Source organism: Physella acuta, unplaced genomic scaffold (assembly GCF_028476545.2).
Source record: "Physella acuta isolate Inbredline_101_S28 unplaced genomic scaffold, ASM2847654v3 ptg000146l, whole genome shotgun sequence".
Lineage (NCBI taxonomy): Eukaryota > Metazoa > Mollusca > Gastropoda > Physidae > Physella > Physella acuta.
The window spans coordinates 561,263-588,660 of NW_026731665.1; the positions used below are offsets into that span (position 1 = coordinate 561,263).

Consider the following 27,398-nt stretch of genomic DNA (forward strand, 5'->3'; position numbering starts at 1 on the left):
AAAAAAAACACAAACAAAAACGAAAAAAGAAAGAACAAAAACGAACCAAATCAAAACGCAACCACTAACGCAAACCCACCTAAACACAAAGAAAACACTAACGCGAACATAAACGCCCGGGGCGGAATCACCTGTTTTAGCTTAATAAACGACTGTAGTACCCCAACTTATTCATAGTCTTTTGCACTCACTTAAACGAACGCGCCTGTTTCAATTTAATGAACAATTATAATACTCCAAGCTTATCCGTAAAATACCTACAACATTTGCACTTGATCAATCCCCGCTAATTATGCAATTATTATTTTTCCCAACACCAAAACAAAGTAATAAAAAGTAAATTCTTTTCCACTAATGCAATGGTTTTATAATGGGAAGTAATTGTGTTTTCCTAATTTATCAAAGGGAAGTAAGTGCTATAGGACTAAGTAAAGACATAATTAGAATTTTTGTAAAAGATGATATTTTTTTTTTTTAAACTTGTGTTTAATGAACATGCCGAAAATTATTACTTTCAGTTTGATAAATGAAAATTATTTCCCAAAACTTTCAATATTAATTTTTTAACTCATAAATTTAGTCCATAAGGACTTTAATTATTTAACACTTTAATCCATCGAAGTATGTCAACGACAAACATATTTATTTTTACATACAGAATTGAGCTTTATATATTAGATGTAGCATGGCGTCCTTCGACAAGTTGTACCGAAGGAGAAAAAAATCGACGTCGTATCCAAAGTTAAAAACAAGTACCGGTATCCTTTTGTTAAGTTTCTTTCGTATGTATGTTTACTGTGTTTATTGTTAATTGTTATATACGAGAAATGTAAATGATGATGTTCTTGCAGAGACTGAAGGTGGATTGTACCCAACAAAAGTATGCTACGGGTGGTGCCGAGTCAACGATCGGTTGTCGTTTGTGTGTGATGTTTAAACATATTTCAAATTTTCTATACAGGGTTACTATGTTGCTATTCTCTGGAATGTAATATGTACATGATGCCCATGTCTTTGTACTAGGTGTGTTTTACAGAGTACAAGTTTGATATGGTGCGTCTGTTCAGTGTACTACAGACTTACGGAAAGTCATTGGAGGGATCACTCAACAGTCCCATTGCGGCTGTTAACATCGTAGTTATGTATATAGACATATTGTGTTGAGTATTGGTTTTCTTTGTTTTTTGTTAATTCCGCTGATTGCATCAGCTAAGGACAGATGGAGGGTATGTGGTGATGTAATGTGTATGAAAGGTAAATACATGGAACGGATCACTGCGTGTGTGTATGTATCATAAAATGAGACGCGAGGCCGGGTGTGTTGACGTGTATGTTGTTGTACGGAGTGAACGAGGGTACAAGGGAAGCGACTGGTCGGGTGACAGTGGCTGTGTTGTGAGCGAGAGAAAGGTGTTGTGTAGGGATGAATGCAGAGAACAGTTGAAGGTTGAGTGTGGAAGCAAGGAGGTTGATGTTGGGACTGGAGGACGGGAGATAGAGAAATGTAATGTGTATGAAAGGTAAATACATGGAACGGATCACTGCGTGTGTGTATGTATCATAAAGTGAGACGCGAGGCCGGGTGTGTTGACGTGTATGTTGTTGTACGGAGTGAACGAGGGTACAAGGGAAGCGACTGGTTGGGTGACAGTGGCTGTGTTGTGAGCGAGAGAAAGGTGTTGTGTAGGGATGAATGCAGAGAACAGTTGAAGGTTGAGTGTGGAAGCAAGGAGGTTGATGTTGGGACTGGAGGACGGGAGATAGAGAAATAAAGAATACTGTAATAGCCTCAATCGTGTTGTGCTTTCTTTGAAATTCAGACGCCCTCACAGTGCGGTTCAATCAACTCTATAATATCAGACAACAAAGGGCGCTGATCAAAGAGATCACTGGTTAAACAATCTTCTCTTCATTTTGAACGTGGATGTTGTCGTAAGGTCTGACCGTTGGTCGAATCCAGTGACAATGGTGATCAGTAAGGGGAGAACACTTACTCGTTTCTTCAACTTAGTAGTGTGGTAGAGAGTCAACGGCTTGAGGGTCTATTGGTCAATGGACTAGATTGAAAAGAAAACATTGCATTGTTAAGATTTCAATTTTTGTTTTCAATAGTCGATAATATAATAGAGGTTGGTAAGATTTTAATGATATTAACTATACGGCATAAGCTATATCTACCTGATAGACGGCCCAGAACAATAGTGAATACGAAAATCAAACTCAATTGCAAGACCTTTTTTAAGCACATCACTTGAATTTTTAAGACAAGGAGAGGAATCATTTCTAAAGTAAAGTTAGCGTGAATTTTTTATATTCTTAAATTTTGTGTTTTTTTTCATTTGGAACTTTAAGTGTGTATGTTTTATTTACATTTTATGCATTGTAAGTACTAAATTCTTTTTATTTCTTGTGTATGTTGCTAGGCCCCAGTTGGGCCTCACGCACAACTATGTCGGAAAAATACATCAAACGGCTATTCTTGCCTAAGTTTGGCTTGGCAGGACACGCGCCAAAAACTCTAGAGATTTTCATAGAAGAGGGTTTTTATTTAGCTACCCTCACAGCTGACGAACTAAAAAGAGAGCTATGTATGCTATGTAGCCTATCACCAGCTGAATTTGAAGGTCTGTATAATTACGGGACACTGCGTAAATGGTATGTCACAATTAGATCAAAGGAACTATATGAGAAAATACACCTAAAAGAATTTTACAGAGATTTGCCACCTGGGGTAACATCCAGATACAGAGTGCAGAGAATATCAATAACCCACGCCGATAAATCTGGGCAAAGGGGCATGCTGAAAAGGCTGCCTTCCAAGACAAGCGACGATGATATAATGGCAATTCTGAAATCTAAAAGAGGTCAGGACTCAACACCAACATTCAATAAAATAGACCAATCTAATGTGGTCCAATCACCATCTCTCTGGAGAAAGAAGATGTGGAGAGTGTCCCACACTATATTATACTTATAAATGAGGCCAACAAAGAGAGCAGAGTCCTCATAATTCTCAATGGGAGGAGGGTGCAATGTTGCCACTGCAACACAGACAGGCACCTGCCTAAAATGTTTGAGCATTTGAGGACTCGCGCTCTTTACGGCGTACAGCTAGTAGATGGACAGTATAGGGCAATTGAGCCTTGGGATGCAAATGATAAAGAAGAAGTTAGGGAGCATCTAAGTAACAATAGAAGTTTCTTAAAGCATTGGGACAGTTATGATGTTGACGGAGAAAGACAAAATGAAATGCTTAGAGAAGCAATGCGTAGAGAGGTAGAAGATGCCTTTGGAGCAGATGGCCAAACTGAAATACATCGTACTACTGCAACATCACAACAAGTTAACGAAAGCGTAACAGAAACCACCGAAGAGGCAGAAGCCATGGATACAATAGCAACAAGAAATTCCATAGTAACAGGGTCTCAAAAAGATGGGGATCAAGAAAATTTGGAGGCAGTCGACGAAACAATAAATAATATTCTTCAAGATAACACTAGTTCAGAAAACATAACGAAACCGCTAAAGGACATTAAAAGCTCACAAAGCATATCAGCAACAAAGGTATCAGATCAACGTCATATAGTCAAGCAATCAGTTCAAATAAAAAACAATTACCCACAGTAAAGCCATCTTAAAGGGTCGTGACCAGGGCGCAACGGGATAGCAAACCAGCGGCTGGAAAGTTTGGCGTTAAAAGACCACCACCATCCAGCCCTTCAGAAACAGATGTTCGAAAGAAAACCTCAAACAATTCATGTTAAATCTGGCAACATTGAACATCAGGGGGGGGGGGGGGGGCTAGGGACAAAACACATTACATAAACAACATAATAAATAAAAAAAATATTGACGTCTTACTTTTACAGGAAACTAACATTGGGACTACAGAATAAGCTAATAAACTAGATGCATACATCGGTATCAATAACTCACTGCACAGTACTGGTTTTGACTGAAGAGGAACCAGTGTACTTTGTACATCAAACAAACACAACATTAAAAGTACATACACGGATAAACAGGGCAGGATAGCATGCATCACATTTGATATTGACAAAACAGAAATAATCATCAATATAATAATATACGCCCCAACACATAGACAAGAACAAAAACATTTCTACCACACGCTTTATGAACTTATAAATACCGAATACAAAAACAAGACGATACTTTTAGTAGGTGACTTTAATATGGTCATTGACGATACAGACCTAATAGGGCAAGATGACAGGAAAACGAAAAGGCTAAAACACGATAAAGAACAAATTAATACATTAAACAATATACTAAAAACGACAAGCTTAAAAGACACCTACAAGAATGCACATCTAAGTTTCACTAAAACAACACACTACAGCAGAACACATCATAGCGCAGCTAGGCTAGACAGAATATATGCTCATGAAAGTATAACGGTAAACAAAGTAAAACACCTTGCTCAGACACTTACATTTACAGATCACAAAATAGTTATTGCTCAACTACAAATTAACCCCACTCACAAAACAAAGAATACATATTGGAAACTCAACAACACACTTCTAGAAAATAGCAAATACATCGCAGAAATAAGGAAGCTAGCATCAGAATTCACACAGAGAGCACCAAACACACATGCACTAGAGCACTGGGAAGATTTTAAATACATGGTACGGGAATACTCTATCAGAATAGCCAGGCAAATAAACATGGATAGGAAAATTATGGAAGAACGACTGGACAGACAACTAGATACGTTAATCAGTCATAATGCATCTCAGGACAAAATTGAAAAAGTAGAATCAGAATTAAACAAAATGCAAACACATAGACACAAGGGAGCGCTAATACGTAGTAGAATAGACATGATAAGCAACGAAGACCCCTCCCATTACAACACCATTTTGGAAAAAATACACTGCAACAGTAAACAGATATGTAGCATAACAGATGACAACGGGACTATAACAAATGACCTGGAAAGTATAAAACGTCAGTTTACTTTATACTATTAAAACCTCTTCAACAAGGAAGAAACAGACTATGAAATACAAGAACATTATCTTAATTACACAACAAAGCTAGACAACGATGACTGTACCAAAATCAACGCTCCAATTACTAAAGAGGAAATATCAAAGACGATAGACGGACTAAAACTAAATAAAGCTCCAGGACCAGACGGACTAACAAGTGAATTTTATAAAACCTTCAAAAATGACTTAATACTCCTTTTACACACTACATTTCAAGACACACATGAAAGAGAGGATTGTGCTACAGATTTTAATAGGGCATATATAACACTCATTCCAAAAAATGATACGGACAGGACAAAAATTATAAATTACAGACCTATATCTTTACTCAATAGTGATTATAAAATATTGACAAAAACTTTAGTTAAGAAACTCGAACCTTTCATACCTAAATTAATACACCCCGATCAGCAGTATAGCATACCAGGTAGAGGTAGAAACATACACAACCACACGCACTTAATCATAGACATCATACATTATAGCACGCAGAAAGACACACAACTAGCAATTCTTAGCATCGACCAACAGAAAGCTTTCTATAGAGTAGATCATACATGGCTAATGAAAACAATAGATGCTTACAACTTAGGACACTATTTTAAAACATGGATAAAAATAACATATAACAATGTACATAGTCATTTATTAATAAACAACAGTGTTACAAGAGCGTTTCACATACAGAAATCAGTTAGACAAGGTTGTCCTTTATCTCCCCTACTATACATTCTTAGCTTAGAACCCTTACTAGAAAACATTAGACAGGACAACTCGATTAAAGGACTGTACATTCCAAACACAGTAGGCAAGAAAATACTTGCATACGCAGACGACACTACTTTCTTAGTACAAACAGAAAAGGCAATACAGACTGTAATAGAAAAATTCAACAACTTTGGGAAAGGAAGCGGGGGAAAAATAAACGCAGAAAAACCAAAAGTAATGGGTTTAGGTAAATGGAAAGGTAAAGATAATTATCACATAGACATCACAATAACAGACAAACTCAGAATTTATGGAATAACCTATACCAGCGATCCCACCAAAGACGACCAAGAAACTTGGGCCACAATGAAAAATAAAATAAATCACAATCTGGAAAAATACCAATACTGCAATACAACCATTTTTGCCAGAGCTGCATTAGTAAACAGATATATCATTTGAAAAATAATTTTCGTAGCAACGAACTCTACAATACCCAACTCATTTATTAAAAAAAAAACAAGCACATTAGAGAGTTCATTTTCAAACACACGATTAGAAACATTAGCCACAAAACCTTAATGCAAAACAAATTAAATGGAGGTATAGGGCTACACGACATTCATACTAAAATAAACACCTTCCGATTAAAACATCTAGATAGAATCAGGATAGAACCACATTATCATCCATTAGCACAATACTACATAGGGTTAAACATAAAGAGCATTTTAAAATTAAACATCACAACACCACACTATGGGGGAAATGACATAGGCAGCTTTTACAAAGAAACGCTAACAACATTCCAAGGAAACAATAGCATTATTGCGGAAGTCACACAAAAAAATATACGACATCCTAATAAAAAAAGCGACACCCTTATACACGAGAATTAGTTGAGCCAGGGAACACAATATAATGGACATTAAAGATACATTTAGAAACCTACATAATAAACGCATTACACCAAAAGAAAGGGAGGTAGCATACAGACTGATTTTTAATACAACTCCAGTTTCACGAAATACAAAGTCAAATCAAAATGTTAAAATAACATGTCAAACGTGTAAACAAAATATACAAGAAACTGAGAAACACATTTATTTAGATTGTATATTAGTACAGAAAGAAAAGCAAACACTTGCAAAAATATTAAACACCACCAATCAAACAGTCACAACAAATAAAGCAATCACACTTAACTTAAATTAACACGACTAGACAAAGAACAGAATACGAAAACACACTAGTTGCAACGGCTATTTATAGATCGACTGTATGGCAAATTAGGAATAAATTCAGATATTTTTTCACAAAATACACGGACATAGAGTTAAAAGAAATATTTCAAGCAAAGCTAAGACATAGATTGGGAACTCTCACTTAACTGAAAAAAAAATGTACAGGAAAGCAATACATAAAGTATAATTTTAATTTAGACAGTCTCTAGCCAAACATCACTCGATCAGCCCTCAAGTAAATTAACATTAGAACAGTCTTTCCCAGGTTTTAAAAGTGCACAACCTGAATGGTAGAAAGCGATACACACCTCACCCCCCCTCCCCCCACACATACACACATCCCCCCCCCTACTCAACTGGACTGGCGGATATTTCAAGGTAGCGTGCCCTCATCGCCAAGGGTCAATTTTGTGTCATGGAAAGTTTTGGAATGATAGATCAGTATGAGTATTATAGAGACCCTTCTCCCACGGTCGTTTCTATTACTGTCCATGGGTGGCTACAATGTGAACTTTTCACATCGCAGCTAAGAACGGAGCGCAGTAAACTAAGCTGTCAAGAGAAACCGAGTTTGCACACCGTCTTTTAGTCTAGTTCTTATGCCATTTTATTTTCTCCATTTGATTACTATATATGCAATTGATGTTCATGTCTTTGATGATGTGTAAAACTATCAAATAAATTGTTATTACTGATTTGAATGTTTAAAACAATTGAATTAAAAAAACTGTTTGAGGACTGCTATAGATATAGATGTTTGAAAGGGAAGAATGTTTGATTTGATGTGTCTCATTGTAATAACATAACTTTTCCGATTCCTTAAAATTTGTATCTTTTTAATTCTCTGTAATCCCAAATTTATTTCAGCTCTACTTAAAAACCCACCCCCCCCCCTCCTCAGCCCACCACGCCGATAAAAAAAAATCCCTTGAATCATCATTTAATTACACATTTGCATTTTCAGGTTGCTTTTTATTTATTTATTTTGTTTTAGATCTATGTATAAGTAAATCCTCTTAAATGAATGAAAGTAGGCTACAAGTAAGAAAGAAATATTACTATTGTAAATCTGTATCAGTCCTCACAAGCCGATGATGAAAACTGTAATACTAAAGCGAACACACAACTGACGCTGTAAGTCACATGTCAGAGGCAAAAAAAATCTATTCTAGATGGAAAATATTTTTCACTGTGTTATTTTATTGTACCTTTGTCTAACTGTTGTAACCTATTCTTTGCTCCCTCCCATAATTCTCTTCTACTGCATGATCGAATGCCCACGATGATAAGAATTGCTGCTGCTATTCTACAAAAAATTGTGAATGCAAACTAAAATAGTACGTGCTGCGGAAATTATTGTAGAAGGCGATGTCTGAATGCGTGTTAAACAAAACATTCTTAAAGTATCGATATCGATATTAAATTACTACCACTCAACATCAAGAATGATGCCTAATTACTACCGCTAAATGACTACAGCAAACAAGTAAAGCTTATAGAATCAAGACTGATACTTAATGACTACCAACCAGAGAGTTCTAACAACTACACCAGTTAATTGCTTTAAAAGATAGATTCCCTTAGCCAAACATTTTTTTTTTCAGTTTTGATTACAATGTTCATTCATGCCTTCAGTACGCTAATGGTTTTTTTTTTAACTTAATGTCAATATTTTCCAATGACCACCTTCGTCCATGCTCGGTGTTGTCTGGCCTATTGTTCGTCGGCGTCAGTGATCGCCTCTTACCTCCATTGTGTAACCATCAAACAGTTCAAAGTTCACACAAGCGTAACCAGCGGTCACTTGGAAGGGGGAGTTACCTACTCCTATTGCGGCGATGTGTTTTGCCTGCTGTAGGCTTTGATCAGCGGCCATTGTTGTCCATACCGTCTGCGCATACACATTTGATTTGAAGTCTTTAATTATCATATTAAAGGCGGGAAGGTTAAATAGGAAATATCTGTAGAGTAGACCTATATAAACCCTTGAATTTAAAGAAATCTCCGTCATTCTGACTCGATTTTACGGTCCCGTACAGATTGCTTATCTTAATTCCCTTTAACTTTATCACACAAGTCTTTAAAGTTTTGTTCCTACTAAAGTGATGGCAACATTCACGCCTATAATACTGGACCTAGAAGAAGACTTTTTCGACCGGTTTCACCTGAAGCCGGGTCCGGTCATCGGAACCGGCTTGAGCGGTCAGGTTATCCACGCCACATCGGACAATCTCAACTTCGGACTGGCGGTGAAAATGTTCTCCATGCTCCAACAGGCCGACGACATGAACGTGCAGCTGTACACACAGGAGGTCAAGGCCATGCTGGGGGTGGACCATCCCAACATCATCAAGCTCATATCGGCCGTACGATGTCCAAGTTACTGGTCAATCACCACGCCTTACTGTAGAAACGGGACCCTGTCTCAGAGGCTTTCAGAGCTCACTCCAAATCACCTGGAACTTTACCTGATACAGCTGTCCTGTGCTGTGAGGTACCTCAACAAGAGAAGAATCGTCCATGCAGACATTAAACCAGCCAACGTCTTCTTAGACGATAACGGACACGCTGTCCTCGCAGATTTTGGACTCTCCTTCGTGGTGCCAGACACGACTGAATGCAGTGCCAATATCGGTGGGACCCCGGCCTTCATGGCGCCTGAACTTCTGTGTAATGGCCGAGTTGACCCCTTCAAACTGGACGTGTACTCGCTGGGTGCTGTTATTTGGTGCATGCTGTTCAGAGTGGAACCCAACCCCATGTCAGTACACAATTACCTGGATGAGCTCAATAATTGCCCGGATGTTCCTCACATTTACAGGTGATTATACTTAAGTACCTGTTAATTTGTTTTTAATTTTATAATCTTAAATTAATTAAATAAATTAAATATAGAGAAGTGTAGTAAATCATGTTATTTAGTAAGTTACTTAACGTTTGTTGTACCTGAATTTCTCCAGGTGTGTTCTGACGGCCAGTTGATTAGTTATTAAATTAATTAACGTTTGATGAACCTGTATTTCTCCAGGTGTATTTACGGCAAGTTGAATAGTAATTAAATTAATTAACAGTTGTTTAACCTGTATTTGTCCAGGTGTGTTCTGACGGCCATGCTACATCAGGAACCAGACCTAAGAATCGATATCTGTACCCTACTGGTGAAACTAAAAGAAGAGAATTTCGCCGTGGAAATGATAGACGCACTTTGATTGTTCGACACAAATTATACACCTGATGCTGATGTAGGTATTGTGGAGTTTTGTCCTACAAATGTAGAGGTGAGTAAGTTTTCCTTTGAATTTTTTCACGTTTTATACTAGTTTAACAGAAGATCTGAATGATAATTTTATAGGCAGTTTTTTATAAAGATTTTAATTATTTTATCAAGGGAATTTCTAACAGAACAGTTTATAGCTTAACTAATTAATACCGATTTCCTTGTAAACATGTAGGGTTAAACATCAATATAAGAGTATTCGTGTAGTGATTTATATTTAGATAATCATAAAGTTGTTCTTATATATAGCTGAAAACTACCTTTTGCTTTACGATATTAAAGGTTAGGATAACAGTCTTGTTAAAGTAGCTTTGAAACACTTGCTTATGTTCTAAAGAGAATATTTTACGATTTTTCAACGTTCATTGGCAAAAGTTTGAATACTCCAAGTTTTAATATTACTTTTAAACAACTTGCCAAGTTTTATTTTTATTGTAGTATATTGTATTATAATTTTTCCATGTAATTAATATTTTTCTTTTCTTGACTCAACTTGTGAGAAGGATGAGTTGTACAGGTTTTAATGAGTGGGGGAGATCGTAAATGACCAACGCGGTCTTCCATATTTTTAATCAGGCCATATTGTACTGTGTACTATGTGACGGTCCCCAGCCCGTTGAAACTGAGAGGGAAAATATGAGAATCCTTGACGCAGTTAAAATCGCAAACAATTAAAAAATTATAAAATGTTATGTCAGTTTATGTTTTACAGTAAAGTAAAATATTGGGTTGTGAAAGTATAAACTGTTTTGTCTGTTTAAATGTGAATGTGCTAAAAACTGCTATAATGCTGGTAACTTATCTCACGGGATTTTCGAAGCTACACGTTACGAAAACATTTCTGTTTATTTTATACAAGCTATAAAACACCATTGTTTTCAGTGAAGCTACTAAATTAAATCAAGTAACAAAAAGTCCAACAAAAGTAATCCCATTATTGTAAAATGTAACAACAATCAATCAATTAAGCAAAAATGTGAGTTAAAAAATAAAATTAATCTAACTTAATCAAACCTTGTAAACATTTCTTTCAAAATAGCATTTCAAGGGGAAGTAATACATGTTTTTACACGATATAATAAGCCACCATTTATCTATCTTGAACATAAAAAAAAAGATTATGTGAATTGCACCTGTTAATTTTATACTTACTGAAATTTATAGTATGCCTAGATTTCTATATGTATTTAGATGTATAAATATTTATAACAAAAAGCCTTGACATACACCGTTTTAAAAAAAATGAACGACCTCACATTTTAAAACAAAAACATTGGTAGCTAAAATGATTTAGAGAATTAAAAGCATGCTGTTATACCAGTTTTTATACTTTATCAAAGTTAGACCAATATATTACATTAATTGAAACTTTTTAAATTAAAATAGTAAGTAAATTTTTAAGATTAAAAGTGAACACATAAAATTCTTGATTCTTAAATATAATTTATTGTGTGTAAGTAATATAACCTCAGACCACACGATGTCATTTATGTTTTCTTTAAAAATAAACCGGGAGTGATCTCCCCTAAACTTTCTCGAATATTCTTATATAACTTGGAATGTAGACATGATTTTTAATTACTTAAACTTTTAAAAATAGAATAGAATCATAGAAAAAAACATTGCTCACCAAACAAACGCCGAAACAAAATGTGCATAATAGTGCGCAATATTATTAGTACTTTAAAAATTTACATTAGTTTTTTGAGAAATCGGAAGTAGCGTAAATTACTACTTCCGTTCAACGGAAATTACTCAAAATTTAACAGAAGGTAGAGATTTAGATCTTTTACTTACATGTGAAATTTCATTTATCTATCTGAAATAGTACTCAAGTTATAGGCTTTTGAAAAATTCAAAGTAGAAAAAGTTCCACTTCCGGTTGTCGGAAATCGCTCAAAAGTTGAAACGGATCTACGATTTTGATATAATACTTATATATGAAATTTCATCAACCTAGCTGTAACGGTACTAAAGTTATCGTGTTTACACACAGACACACAGACACACACACACACACACACACACACACACACACAGACATACGGACAAGATTGCAAAATTATGTTTTTCCGTATCAGTGAGGTGTAAAACGTCGAGATTTGTAAAAATCTCGATTTTTTTTTTTGCACGATTACAAGACTTTCTCTATACTACGTATATACGAGAAAGTAAAAAAAATGGAATTCAAATTAAGAAATAACCTACAACGAGAAGTCAGGATAAATACTTCGTGGCATTAAAATTGTATTGAACAACTATAATAGTTGTATAATTTTTTACTACACGGTCGAATGCCCAACTGATTTAACGTTTTACTGGTCACTAATCGTCACACGTGACCGATCGGCTCGTTTCTATAGGTCGGCTAATCGATTGGTTCATACTTCCTGGTTCTACTCTCAACAGCTTGACCAATGGCTATTTCCTAACTTCTAAATACAGCTGCGTTTGCAACATACTAGACTACATGTTTTATCGATGAGATAACAGACATTTAGTGTAATATCCGGGAACTGGAATAGTGTTAGAAGTATGAACACAGGGATACGTAAAGTAATTTCTTTAATATGCCATGATAAAATAATTTAAATTTAATATCCACTGTATTCTTGAAAAATGTTTCAAAAATATAAAACCGATAAAATATTTATCGACGACTGAATAAAACTTAAGCGGTGTCAATCATATTTTATAATTTGAAGCCCCGTCATTTGTGTGAAGATCAAAGTCACTTTTCAGAAAAACATAATCAATGACAAAGTGTCAGTTAGTGTTTTGACGATTAATATCCACGAACTTGAATCCTGGCGAAACGTTGAATACTGTGTTTACGACTAGGGTTTCGGGTAAAAACATCTCGAGAGGAAGAGGTTAGGGTTAAAACCTGGTTCACTAACTATTTATCTAAATTAGATTAATGAAATATTTTTTATACGTCTTAAATATATTTATAACCAGGACTGCGCCTCTCCATTCTTACACCCCGCTCCTTCCCACACATACACAAAGCAACACAATTTGTCTCAAAGATTCACGAAGAGAAGCAGCTATACAATAGCTGCGACATTATTATAACATGCACGCTATTACACGTTGGTGACGTGTATGTTACATGCTGGTGACCTGATTACAATTTGGTGACGTGTATGTTACACGTAGATGGGTGTTCAACTCTACATTCAACACATGTATGAACAATAGTCAACCACTGTTTGGTTGAAACTTAGCATCTCGCTACTGAATTAGGAACACCCAAAGATAGCTTTAATACACACTACTTGAGGCCGATCAGTGTCGTTTGATTAATTTTATTGGACGGAGAGTATGGAATGTCGAAACAAAATGGCTGCGACAGGCTCGCGGCTCGATTTCTGCGAAATAAAATGTTTTCACATTGCCATTTTTAAGTTTACGCACTTAAAAGCGGATTCCATTGTCACATTTGCTATTATGTGAGTTTACAAAGCATATTTTTTTTTTTTTAGGATTTGAATGTTAACCCTGCCTTAAGTTGTATTTAAATGACAATGGGCATTGAAGCACGTCCAAATTATTTATGTAAATTGGAGTCCGGTCAACCCCCACCCCCTCTGCCCCCCCCCCTCTGGCTACATGAAGTGAAAACACTAAGCTGTTTGAGCTAGAGGGGTGTTCGAGAATTTTATGTCTCAGCTTCGCATTGTATACTGCTCTAAAACGCAATTTATTATCAATATCTAAACGCGTATGTATGAATCTTAACAAAGAAATATAATCGATTCTCTGCGATTGACCATTGGCCTTGTATTGATGTTTTATATATAACGAGCCGACCCGCAGCGTATCATACGCCGCTATTTAGTTGCTTTATTTTCTACTTTTCAGTAATTCATAATTTGTGAATTCGACAGTACCAATGCTGCCACTGAAAATATTTGCTTTAAAACACTAACCCCCCCCCCTTTCCCCTATCCCCGACCCTACACCCCCCCCCCGTGAAAGCAGCCCCCTCTTAGTTATTTCTTAGTTACCTCCTGTAAGTTTAAAATCAAACTAAATTATCTGCCCCTAATAGAAATCCGGCTCTACGGCTCTACGATTTGTAAACATTTAGCTTTGTATACATTTAGTGTGACAAGAAGTAATTCACAGAGTAAACCTTATATAGTATTATTTTATATTTTTGTTACCACCGCGTTACGCGATCTGATTCGGTCTGACGAAATAACTTTTAATTTGTGTTTTCAGAAGATTGGTCAATCATTTATCACACTTTGGCTGCTTTTTTGTGTTTTTTAACGCTAAAAACCACTCATTTGTTTTCATAATCGATCGCTGGACTCTCTAATGTTCTAGTGACAACGTGCAATTATATGGTTTCATATACACTTATCGATACACATACAAAAAATGTATGAATGTTAAAAACGAGAGAGTAACACTACTTAGTAGTTTTTCATTTATCGAGGACGGTTCTGGTTCCACAATAACTGAGGCATGACTGTACTAAGTAGGTAGTCGAAGAAATAGACAAACACGATTAAGTTTCCACAATAGCAGTTTTGTTCATATGGTAAAGACACCGATTAGAAGAAAGTATTGGATGTATCACACTAATGGCTGTCGGATGTATTACACTTAGATAGCTGGTGATCACCTGTCAATCATCGTAGAGTGAGCAACATTTATGTAGGGATAAAGTCGATGGTCTACCTGAGTACATGGGCGTGTGCACTGTAAAGGCTTTGTGGGTGACACGCACCATCACGACACACTACATCACGACACACTACATCACGACACACTACATCACGACACACTACATCACGACACACTACATTACGACACACTACATGACGACACACTACATCACGACACACTACATCACGACACACTACATCACGACACACTATATCACGACACACTACATGATGACACACTACATCAAGACACTAAATCACGACACTGTACACAAAATGATTTTTTTTTTTAATTTTGGTCTTGGTAAGCCATGGAATATTTAATATCTCCACACTTTTAGAACGGGCCTTAAAAATGTATCATGTGTTAGTGTTTTTTGTGAAATGTTCACCTTTAATTCAGCCTAACATACTACCCTTTCGGCCAAATTACACGTAACATGTATTGCTTGATTTTGTTATTGGAGCTTTTTAAAGTGTGGGATCACCTCTGGTTCTTTTAGCATGTTGGTTCGAAGTCACAGAGTTTTAACTGTAGACATAACATAACGTGTGCAGCATACAGCTAGCGGAGCTTAAGGATTTATTCAGCGGCTTTAAACAAGTGGATCTGTTACTGGTAACTGTTTCGTTTCACTATTTTGATTTTCGAAACTAGAGGATCTGTTTTTAGTGCAGTTTTGCATCAACTTTGTAGATTATGGTTTACTTTCAAGCAGAGCACTTTCAGACTATAAAACTCCAAATGAACGTGACCGTAAAACATTAAGATTATAATTATAAATGCTCTAGCTGAGAGAGGAAGCCTAGGGAGGAAGAGAGGGGGTTGCTAGGCGCGCTTACAGCTTGGTGTTTTCTATGGTCTCCATGAAGAAAAGCATATATATATATATAGATAGATAGTAGATATTCTTCTTCTTCGTTCTTAATTTTTAAGTGTTGGAGGGAATCGAGCCTTATCTGCCAGAGGGTTTAAACTCGAGACTTTTCGAATTTATCAACCATTAGCTTTAGCCGACTCGACCACGCCTCCATCACAATTAAGGATACGTGTCAACTGGTTATGCGCCATTGAGGCCATTGACTCCGATTTCAGCCTGCTTTTCTTTTTGTGTTTGCTTCCATAGCCTTTGTCCAACCAAGAACAAACTACAAGGCAGCAGCTGTTTGATTTTGGAGTTGTCTATCCTAGAAGAGTGGCTGTCCCCAGCTAACGAGCCTCATCTACCCGATGGTTCGAACTCGAGACTTTTCGGTATAGCAACCATGAGTTTTACCGACTCGACCACGCCAACCCTTGTAGATACGTATAAATAATTCAATCCAACTAAAAATACTACTTTCTGTAGTTGCTAGTTAATAATCTATATTCTATACAGTAACTCGTAGCATCTTCTACATCTACTGACTAATTGATTCTTGTTTCCTAACAGATAACTTTCTCCCGTTTTAATTGTGGAACTTAGCATATCAACTGTCAACACTAACATGAAAAGGTATGTTTTGAGCAGCTTTAAATATACTTAAATAAATGTAGAATGTTTTAACGGGGTACGGATGGAGGGGGGCAAGAACATCATGTCTGCTGTTGTCTGGAGTTGAATGGAAGTACGCACCCTTTTTTTACTTTCTCGTATATACGTAGTATAGAGAAAGTATTGTAATCGTGCAAAAAAAAAAAAATCGAGATTTTTACAAATCTCGACGTTTTACACCTCACTGATACGGAAAAACATAATTTTGCAATCTTGTCCGTATGTCTGTGTGTGTGTGTGTCTGTCCGTGTGTGTGTCTGTGTGTAAACACGATAACTTGAGTACCGTTACAGCTAGGTTGATGAAATTTCATATATAAGTATTTTATCAAAATCGTAGATCCGTATCAACTTTTGAGCGATTTCCGATAACCGGAAGTGGTACTTTTCCTACTTTGAATTTTTCAAAAGCCTATAACTTGAGTACTATTTCAGATAGATAAATGAAATTTCACATGTAAGTAAAAGATCTAATTCTCTACCTTCTGTTAAATTTTGAGTAATTTTCGTTGACTGGAAGTAGTAATTTACGCTACTTCCGATTTCTCAAAAAACTAATGTAAATTTTTAAAGTACTAATAATATTGCGCACTATTATACGCGTTTTTATTCGGCGTTTGCTTGGTGCGCAATGTTTTTTTTATGAGATTCTATTCTATTTTTTAAAGTTTAAGTATTTACAATGGATTAAAAATCATAACTATATCCCCAGTTACCATCCCCTGTTGTTTTATATAAGAATATTCGAGAAAGTTTAGGGGAGATCACTACCGGTTTATTAACAGTGAAATGACACGAATTTAAGAAAGTTCTGATAATGTTATTTCTTAAACTTTACCTAACAGTGACTTGAGCCCGACATGTACTCCACGGAGGACTATAGCCTTCATCACAGTGGTCGGGCTGTTCGTGGGGTTGGGGTTGCTGTTAATGAAGACCTCGCACGGCAACTCCTCATGGAATCAGCTGTTCACACAGGAAAAACAGACGCAGGAAAAACTGGAAGAGTCCATTGCCGATGTCAAACAATTGGTCGACTCTAAGTTAGATACCTTGCTAAAATACATCGAAGAATGCAACGCCAACATCGACAGCGACTCCAAACAACTGATGGAATCGTTAAAAGAATCATCAATGAAAACGTTAAACGATTTTCAGATGAAAATTGATGAAATGAAAACGAACCCAAACCCATGTGTGAAAGACGTTCAGATGGATGAAGTGGATGATAGTGGAGCTTTAGGTAAGTAAACCTTGGTTTCACAGGAGGGGTCTTGTCTTTGCGATGTGTGATTTTTTTTTCTATACGTGTATATATAGAAATATATGTATATATATGTGTGTATATTTTTAAAATTATATATATATATATATAATATATATATATATATAGAGAGAGAGAGAGAGAGAGAAATAGATGCGTGAAGGGCATGCACATAGTAAAAAACTCGACTTGATCGCCCTAGCGTAATATCATTACAGTGTTTTTTTTTGTACTAAAGTCTAAGTGGGTGATTTTAAAAAATTCAATTTTCATTTTTATTATTTTGGTTGACTTAAAATCTATATATATAATTCTCTTCTGGGAGACGTTAGAAAACAAGCTGCAAGCGCGCCTTGCAGTCCCCTCTCTTTCTCTCTATTGCTACCACCCCAACCCCCCTCACATGGTCAGGTGAGCTGTGGTTCACGTTGTTTACATTTTACAATCGTAGAGCCGGGTTAGGTGACGGCTACTAGGGGCAGATAATTTAGTTTGAAACGATTTTAGACTTAGAGGAGGTAACTAAGAGGAGGCTGCTTTCACGGGGGGGGGGGGGGGGGGAGGGGAAGGGGGTGGGGGGGTTAGTGTTTTAAAGCAAATGTTTTCAGTGGCAGCATTGGTACTGTCGAATTCACAAATTATGAATTATTGAAAAGTAGAAAAAACAACAACTAAATAGCGGCGTATGATACACCGCGGGTCGGCTCGTACAAAATAAAATAATAAACCAAATTTACTACCTTCACAAAAATTCCAATAATGTTTGAAAAAGTATACAAATTAGGTCCCTTTGTACCAATTCCTTTTTGCCTTAGACAGAAAAAAAAATAGTTTGGTCTGATGTGTGTGTTTATGTGTTCGTTTGCGTTAATGTTTGTCTGTTGTTTGTGTTTGCTTTTGTTTGAAAAAAAGACTTAAGTGATAGAGTTTTAAAAAACCGAAATTGTATTAAATTTCACTTCCGGTTACCGGAAATCGATGAAAAGTTCACACAGAGCTACAATTTTGATAGGATACTTATATTCAAAATTTCGTCAACCTAGCTGTAATCGCACTTAAGTTGTCGTGATCACAGACAGATAGACAAAATCACACACTTACAGACAGTCTAGAAAATTTACCAGCTCAAGTGAATAACATTTCATAGAAAACATTTTGACTCTATTATGTAATAAAACTGTAGACACCACATCCATGTATCTACAGAGTACCTGGAGGATTTTAACACTCGATTTGGTGGCAACGCCCCGCTGACCGCTGACCCTGCCGACGTCACAACAATCAAAACATGGTGGGAGGCGGCGGCCATGATGGCCTCGTAAGTTGTGGTTTTGTTCTCTTGTTAAGTTAGGAGGCGCTATTAGGGTTTTCGTAGAGGCGTCCTCAAAATTTTAACAGGGATTCACTTATGGTTTCAGGGGTGCACTATTTCACAGATTTTACACAAAATATGTATAGGCGCCAAAGCGAGATCACATTTTTGATACTGCCAGACTTTGTATGTGCCAAATGCATCTTTGTTATTAAAATAACATAATTCTAATGATGATCGCCATATGTAATTGTTTCCAAGAATGTGTAGGATCTGACTGTGTCTATTATTTTAGGGGAAAGCTTCAGTTTGTCAAAACTAGAAGAAAAGGGAAACGAATTGCTGAAACATTAATTTTGTTGTCAATTACATAAAATATATTTTCTATGTTCTATGACATTGTGTTCTATATTGTGTGACTATGTCCTGTTGTGACATTGTCTTCTGTAATCTTCAAAATTATGTTCTATAATATATGACAATATTTTCTGTAATCTATGACATTTTGTTCTATGACTTTTGCCTCAGGTACATGAACCCACCTCTGAGATACCAATGTAAAAATCTGATTAAGTTCGGTAACTGGCCAGTTTGTCAGGATGAGCCTTACGTGGTTAAAGCCCCTTGTCTGGTGTTTTCTTTTGGGTAGGTGCTAACATTAAATGTTGGGGTGGGTGCTGTCACTATATGTTGGGGTAGGTGCTAAAATTTAGTCTTAGGGTAGGTGCTGATGTTACATATTGGATTAGATTCTTGTAATTGTTTTTGTGTATCTTACGGATATGTTTAACGTCATTTATTTGAACAGGCCATTGATATTGATATTGTTAAATTAAAAATGTGTGATATTTAAATATGATGAAATAGTTTGATATTTAATCGTCATTTGAGTTTCTTTCACGCATCTATTCGAACTAAATAGAAATTATTTAGTATATATATATATATATATATATATATATATATATATATATATATATATATATATATATATATATATATATATATATATATATATAAAATATATATATATATATATATATATATATCTATCTATCTATATATATATATATATATATATATATATATATATATATATATGTGTGTATATATATATGTGTGTATATATATATGTATATATATATATATATATATATATATATATATATATATATATATATATATATATATATATATATATATATCGGCCAGTGACTTTCCATCCTCCCTGAGAGAAAAGAAACACTGACCGTCATCTCCCACAGTAGTGTTATTTTTATAGATTGGCAGTTCATCAATACTAAAATGACTTTTTAAATAAACGAGTTAAGGGGAATGATCTCCCCTTTACTCTTGATATAGACATGATTTTTAACCCATTTTAGATATTTGCAATTTTTTAAATAAAATAAAACCTCTTAAAAAAAAGAATTGCACTCTAAGTGAACGCCACACAAAATGTGCATAATAGTGCGGAATAGTATTAGTACTTTATAAATTCACATGCGCTTTTTTTGAGAAATCAGAAATAGAGTAAATTACTACTTCCGGTCAACGGACATGACTGAAAATTTAAAAGAAGGCAGAAAATTAGATCTTTTACTTACCTGTGAAATTTTATTTACCTATCTGAAATAGGTTTTTGAAAAATTGAAAGTAGAAAAATTTCCACTTCCGGTTATAGGAAGTCGCTCAAAAGTTGATACGGATCTAAGATTTTTATATAATATTTATATATTAAATTTCATAAACCTAAAAATTGATTTCTTTATGACTTGTTGCACCCTGTCATTGTTATTGTTTTATTTTTATTATATTTGCTGGTGATTGTGTTTGTATTTTTATACTTTAACAATATAAACTTGAGTGTCGTAACAGCGCACTTTTGCAAATTGCAGGATTAATTACGGCTTTAAGTTCGATGATGCGATAGGCGCACTAGGTTGTAACGTCAGCTCGTTTGACCCCAGGTATGTAAGCCTACAGGTAATCACAGGTAAGAACACTTTTATGAATCAGTTTTGGTATTTAGTGGGGACGGTCTCGAGTTCGAATCCGGGTTCGAGTCATTAGACCGTCACCGAGTCCACTCCAGAGGCGTAGCGAGAGGGGGGGGGGCGGGGGAGGACATATGTCCCCGGGCGCCGACCTTATAAGGCGCCCATATGGGTTGGAAAAATAAATTGAAAGCTTGAGGGATGGGGGCAAATCTAAAATTTGAGGGGGAGGGGTGCAAATCGAAAGTTTGCCCACGGGCGCCGGGAGGGGTCGCTACGCCTCTGGTCCTCCCAACTCTGATGGGTACCTAACTCACGTTAGGGAAAGTAAAAGCGCTTGGGCATAGTGCTGACCACACTATCTCTTCATATGCCGAGATCACAGCAACAAGTGAACTTCACTTGTCCTATAGAACTTTTGGGTATTTAGTATGGCGTTTTTGTTTTGTTTTTTGTAATAGCAAGAAAATCTTAAATTTGATGAGGGAAAGTTACCACCAAGCCAACCTTCACAAATCTAGTTTTTTTCCCATGATCCCAATACCTTTACGGTATAAAAAATGGATTCATTTGGGGTGAATAAGCTTTATAGGAACGAAGATAAAGTAGGGAGACATTGGTTTGCGTGGTGTAGTCCATTGACCGTTTTTCAACGGGAGACTGGGTCGTCTAGTTATTGTTTTTACGTTAACTAATGTTTATACACTCTACATATTTTAAACCCAGCATGAGAAACGAGACCCACGTACGGAGCCCGCAGGTGACCTTCTACAACATGGGACTAGGCAGTGTCAACACCAACGGGTTCAGCCCCAACATGGACAGATATGTAAGAAGCCCACAGACCTGGCAGATCCGAACCTTGAAAGGTTTTACAAAAGACCTGGGGCTAGAGAACGTAAGATACATTTCATTTTCTACAGGTAACAAAAATTTAATATCAGTTTTATAACATTCTTTATACAATCGACGCAATTTTTATTTTTATAAACAATTTTGAAAAGAAGAGACAATTTTAGTTTTACAAAACTCTTTGGAAGATTTAAAGAGATAATTGTTAAACGATGCAATCGATGAAGGCAAATACTTAAGTCTGATTTTAAGTTCCACACACAAACACATTCCATCAAATATGGAACCCGCAAATCTTAAGTTCAAATACTGGCTCGAGCCAGACGACATCCCTGAGTAATGGCGGCCGGGCATAGCGTTTGCCACACTATCCATTCAACTGCGGAGGTCAATAAAAGAGTTTAACTCTTCTTCTGAAGTTACGTGGACCGTAAGGTTCGAAAGGGTACACAAAAACAAAAGCAACTAATTAGGCCAGGTACATTCTAACGTTTGTTAAAATGTCTGTTAATTTCCCCAGCGTGTGATAGACGTCTTGAAATTTGACATCGAATCCTACGAGTGGCAAGTCTTAGATAACATCATAGAGACGGACATGTTAAAGTACGTGCGTCATTTGTTAATCGAGTACCACTTGTTTCCATCTAGACCTGCTAAGGAGGATTATGTCTTGTATTACAAGGTACATTTGTACATCATTAATTAAGTAAGGCCTTCTAATTATGACCTTTACTTTCTCGTATACTAAGCATAGAAGAAGTATTGTAGTCGTGCAAAAAGTGGAAATCGATATTTTCACAAATTTACTTTTTACACCCACCTGAGTCGGAAAAACTAAACTTCGCTAGTTTGTCTTTAAGTCTGTGTCTGATTGATTGTGTGTGTCTTTCTGACGAAATATTTTAAATATAAGAATTATATCAAATTTATAGTTTTGTAACAACTTTTCAGCGATTTCCGGTAACCGAAAGTCGAATTTATTCTAGTTTTGGTACTGTTTCAGATATATAGAAGAAATTTCATGTATATGTAGATCTTATTATCTTTTGGTTTTTTTTGGACGAATGTTGAGTAATTTCCAGTGAGCGGATATAGTACTTTACACTATTTTTTTATTTCTTAAAAAAAACGCATATGAATTTTAATTTTTTAAAATTTAACTTGCGTCCTCTGTCTTCGTTTTATCTGTCTTCTTCTAGTCTCTCTTTCTGGATCTAAACGGGCGAGCGAAATTTTTGCCCCTTCTAATCAATCAATTTCTCTGGCATTTGGCACGTGGGTCAAGACTCGATGAATATGCAATCTTACATCCACTTTGACTTAGCTAGATGACTAATTAATTTATAATAAATTTATTAAAATTTTATGAAATCGGTATGCAATCTAAATACTACTATTCCGCACCATTATACTCGCGTTATCATGTTTATTTGGTGCGCAATAGTCTTTAGTCATGTAACTGTATTGTATTTAAAATAATTTAAAGTAGATAAAAAATTCATAGAAAACATAAATCTTCATAACAAATAACATTTTATGTAATGAACTAAATAAGGAAAATAATTTTTTTTAAAAATATATATCATACCACTATAAAAAATTTAAAGAAATTTTTACAATCTCGACGTTTTATACCCCCCTGAGTCGAAAAATATAGGTTTTGGAATTCTGTCTGTATGTCTCTCTATCTCTCTCTATATCATATCTATGTGTATGTGTGTTTATGAGTGTGTGTGAACACGAGAACTTGAGTACCGTTACAGCTAGTTGATGAAATTTCATTTAAAAGTATTATATCAAATTTGTAGCTCTGTATAAACTTTTCAGCGATTTCCGGTAAACGGAAGTTGAACTTATTCTACTTTCCGTTTTTTTAAGAGCTTATAACTTAAATACTGTTTCTGATAGACGAAATTTTACATATAAGTAATATATCTAAATTTTTGTTTTCTTTTTCTTTTCAAATTTCGTTTAGTTTTCGGTTACAGAAAGTAGTACTTTACGCCATTTCCTATTTCTCAAAAGACGCATAAGAATTAGTAAAATACTAATGCTTCACACTATTATACACGCATCAGTGGCGTAGCAAGGCATAGGGGCCCAAAGCACACAAAAAAAGCCGTTTTCTTTTTTTTTTTATAAAATAAACTTATACATTAAAATTTTAATATTTGTTTTATGAAAATAATTTTAAACAGAAAATGGAAATCCAATACATTTTCAACTTTTGAAATAATTATGAAAATAATTTTAAACAGAAAATGGAAATCCAATACATTTTCAACTTTTGAAATAATTTGAAAAGGTCCCTCACTGTACAGGCAGTGGGATTCAGTGTGGGGAGGGGGGGGGGTCTAACCTAAGCATAAGATTCAGTTTATCTCTCTTCAGATGATGAGGCACCTCAGGAGGCTGGGCTTCAAGGAGTACTTATTTGAGACGACAGAATCACTGGACAGCGCAGAAACGTTTAGATATCAGAGTCATGTTATGTACGTTAATACCAAGTTTGTATGGGATTAAGTGGTTGGCTAGGCGTGGGTGTTTCTCAATGTGTGGGTGATAGGCAAGATATGGATGGTTGGTCAAGTAAAAGGGAGTGTATGGCAAGAGGGTGGTTGACCACAATATGTAAAAGGTGACATTGTGGTTGGTCATATTTGAATGGTGATCAGGTTGTTGATAAGGTATGAATAAAAGAATGAGTGGTTCGGTACATGTTGATGGTCACTAAATGGTGTGGATGTTGGAAAAGTTCTTGGCTAGGTGTGTATGGTGAGTAAATGGTTGGTCGAGGTGTGGATGGTAAGGAGGTGGTTGGTCAGGTGTGGATGGTAAAGAGGTGGTTGGTCGAGTTGAGGATGGTAGTTGCGGGTATGGCCGACGTGTGGATCTTGTCTATGTGGTTGGTGATTAAGGAAATGTGATTTGCAACCTTCTTCTTTTGATGTTGGGACTGATAATATGTTTTATAGGTACTTTTTTTGTACCTCCAAGGCAAATTTTCTTTCCCTTTTTATAACATGTCATATTTTTAGAAAGCTAAACAATTGAGTTCTCACTGAACGGATTCATTTGATAGTGTGTTATCTGGTTGAGGTTTAAAAGCTAGTGTGTCATTATGTACTTTTTTCTATGTCAACGTCTACTTTTTTTCACTTTTGTGTTATGCACATTCAATGAATCAATTGTTAGCTTACAGTAACAAATGCTAACACACTACACATACACACCCATACACAACAAAACCATAACCTATACAAACACATATTATGTTAATTTAAAATGCTTTTTTCTATTTGACGGTTTTTGAGGGTAACTATCATGTAATTTGTGAAAAATTCTTTATTAAAATTAATATCTTTAAAACTATGTAGATGTATTTTGCTTTCAAATGTGGTGTTTTATTCTTATCAATTAATTATCAGGAATAGTAGTGTTGGTACCAGAATACAATGATAAAATTGTGATCAGCCTGAAGTTTATATTACTGATCCAAAGTTGAAGTGCATACGTTAAAACTTAGATCTATTTAGTACAAAACAAACGACATGTAAAATGAAAGATAGTCTTTCATTGGGACAATAACATGTCATGCGAAATAAGGTGTTGACTGTCAATATATTTAGGGTTTTTAGCGTGATTGTGGATGTACATAAATCGATGTACGTAGAATCAATTTTCGCAAACTCAACGAGCACAAATTGAATTTTACTAGAATCGATATACATTAAAATACTTTTCAACAAAATAATGAAAGATGTAAGAAAGAAAGAAGCAGTTGCTGATATATTTAAAAAAAAACCCTCTCTAATACAGACTATATAAGACGTTATTTCTTTTCCATTTGCTCTTAATCAAGTTAGCCATGTCAAACCAGAATACAATTGGAAGTGGGTGGGGCTTGTATGGTGTGCTGTAGTGGGCTGAGATATATTGGAAGCTCTTAATGTATTTGATTGTAACGCTTTCTGCCAGCAGGTTTACAAAGAAGTATCGTAGTGTCATGTTTTTCTTTAATACATACATAATAAGAGAAGATAACGATTAATCTTTTTATGTGCAATGGCTTATAAGCAGTTAGGAAAAGGTAGTTTTTCGGGATGCCGGATCCATTATTATACAAAACACATCCACATTTAAGTATTATATTATCCACTTCAAAGCTGATCCGTCATTATAGAATCAAGCATCCGTTTTGCTGGTTCAGACAAAAAAGTACATTTATAAAAGGACCGTAGAAGCTTTGTATATTGCATGTGTTCTACAGGAGCATTGTTGAGCTTAATTAACGTACTCTAGAGATACATTTTGCTTTTTGAATACAATTTGCATCTGTCATTACAACAGCGGTAGTGAAATTAGGTCGCGAGTCTAAAAATAAACGTTTCGTAACAATTGAATATTATTATAACGCGTGTTTTTGAAATTCTATTCTACTGAGATCACATCAACGCGAAAGGGTACGCTAGTAACCATTAAAATGTGACTCGTCCTTTTCTCAGTGATCTGGACAGCTTTGCTGCGTGTGCTAAGGGAGAGACACAGAGATGTTGGAATGAAATTCAATAAGAAATTTCTATGGATAAACTCACATTAACGAAGAATCTTTTGTGATTTTTACGTGTTGTCTTAGTTTTACTTTTCACATGCAGGATACGAGTAATATGTTGTTTTAATTATAAGTACTTTGACGTTTTCAACACATGGATGCCCACACTGACCCGACCCTTGACCCACAGTTCATACGCGTTCTGAAAAAATCAATAATTTTTACCACCCTCCTCCGCCGTGTACGTCATGCATGAATGACCCCCCCCCCCCTTCCCCCACAATACATGAAGTGAAAATGCGGTACAAGCAACTTAGTAATAACAGACAACAAAGAGCGCTGATCAAAGAAATTGGGTAAACAATCATTAAGCCGCTTTGAATGTATATATCTCATTGTTATGCCTGACCGCTGGTCGAATCCGGTGGTGTAAGGGGAGATTACTCTCTCGTTTGTCCAGCTTGGTAGTGAGTCATCAGCTTGAGGGTCTATTTGACAATAGACTAGATTGAAAAGAAGATTTCACTTTTATTTTTTTGAAAGGCGATAATTTAATAGAATTTGATATTAACTATATCGTATAAACTATATCTACCTAAACAAGGCATTTTTACAGCCTCAAGATTGATATTTAATTACTACAACTAAATAACCAGAACACATCAAAAATGATACTTAATGACTACTACTAAACAAGTCAAGCTTACAGCATCAAGATGATACTTAATGACTACTACTAAACAAGTCAAGCTTACAGCATCAAGATGATACTTAATGACTACTACTAAACAAGTCAAGCTTACAGCATCAAGATGATACTTAATGACTACTACTAAATAAATCAAGCTTACAGCATCAAGATGATACTTAATGACGACCAACCAGGGAGGACTAACTACTATCAGCAGTTAATTGCTTTAAACGATAGATTTGCTTAGCTGAACATGCGAAA

At 35.6% G+C, this 27,398-nt stretch overlaps 2 protein-coding genes across 3 annotated transcripts in view; one reads left to right on the forward strand and one right to left on the reverse strand.

Annotated features, from left to right (window-relative positions):
* The window catches only part of LOC131935510 (uncharacterized), a 94,348-nt gene that overhangs the window by 49,439 nt on the left and 17,511 nt on the right, over nt 1–27,398 (reverse strand). The window lies entirely within an intron of this gene.
* Nucleotides 15,462–25,202, forward strand: LOC131935509 (uncharacterized). Of its 2 annotated transcripts, none has more exons than XM_059291921.1 (9): nt 15,462–15,554; nt 16,369–16,431; nt 17,315–17,712; nt 18,940–19,051; nt 19,574–19,690; nt 20,944–21,015; nt 21,769–21,940; nt 22,415–22,576; nt 24,286–25,202. In XM_059291921.1, exons 2-9 carry the CDS (start codon nt 16,424–16,426, stop codon nt 24,415–24,417), a joined length of 1,173 nt encoding a protein of 390 aa, XP_059147904.1. In that variant the 5' UTR covers nt 15,462–15,554; nt 16,369–16,423; the 3' UTR covers nt 24,418–25,202. The 2 variants fall into 2 exon arrangements, with proteins under 2 accessions (XP_059147904.1, XP_059147905.1); XM_059291922.1 differs by lacking the exon at nt 15,462–15,554 and adding an exon at nt 16,085–16,190.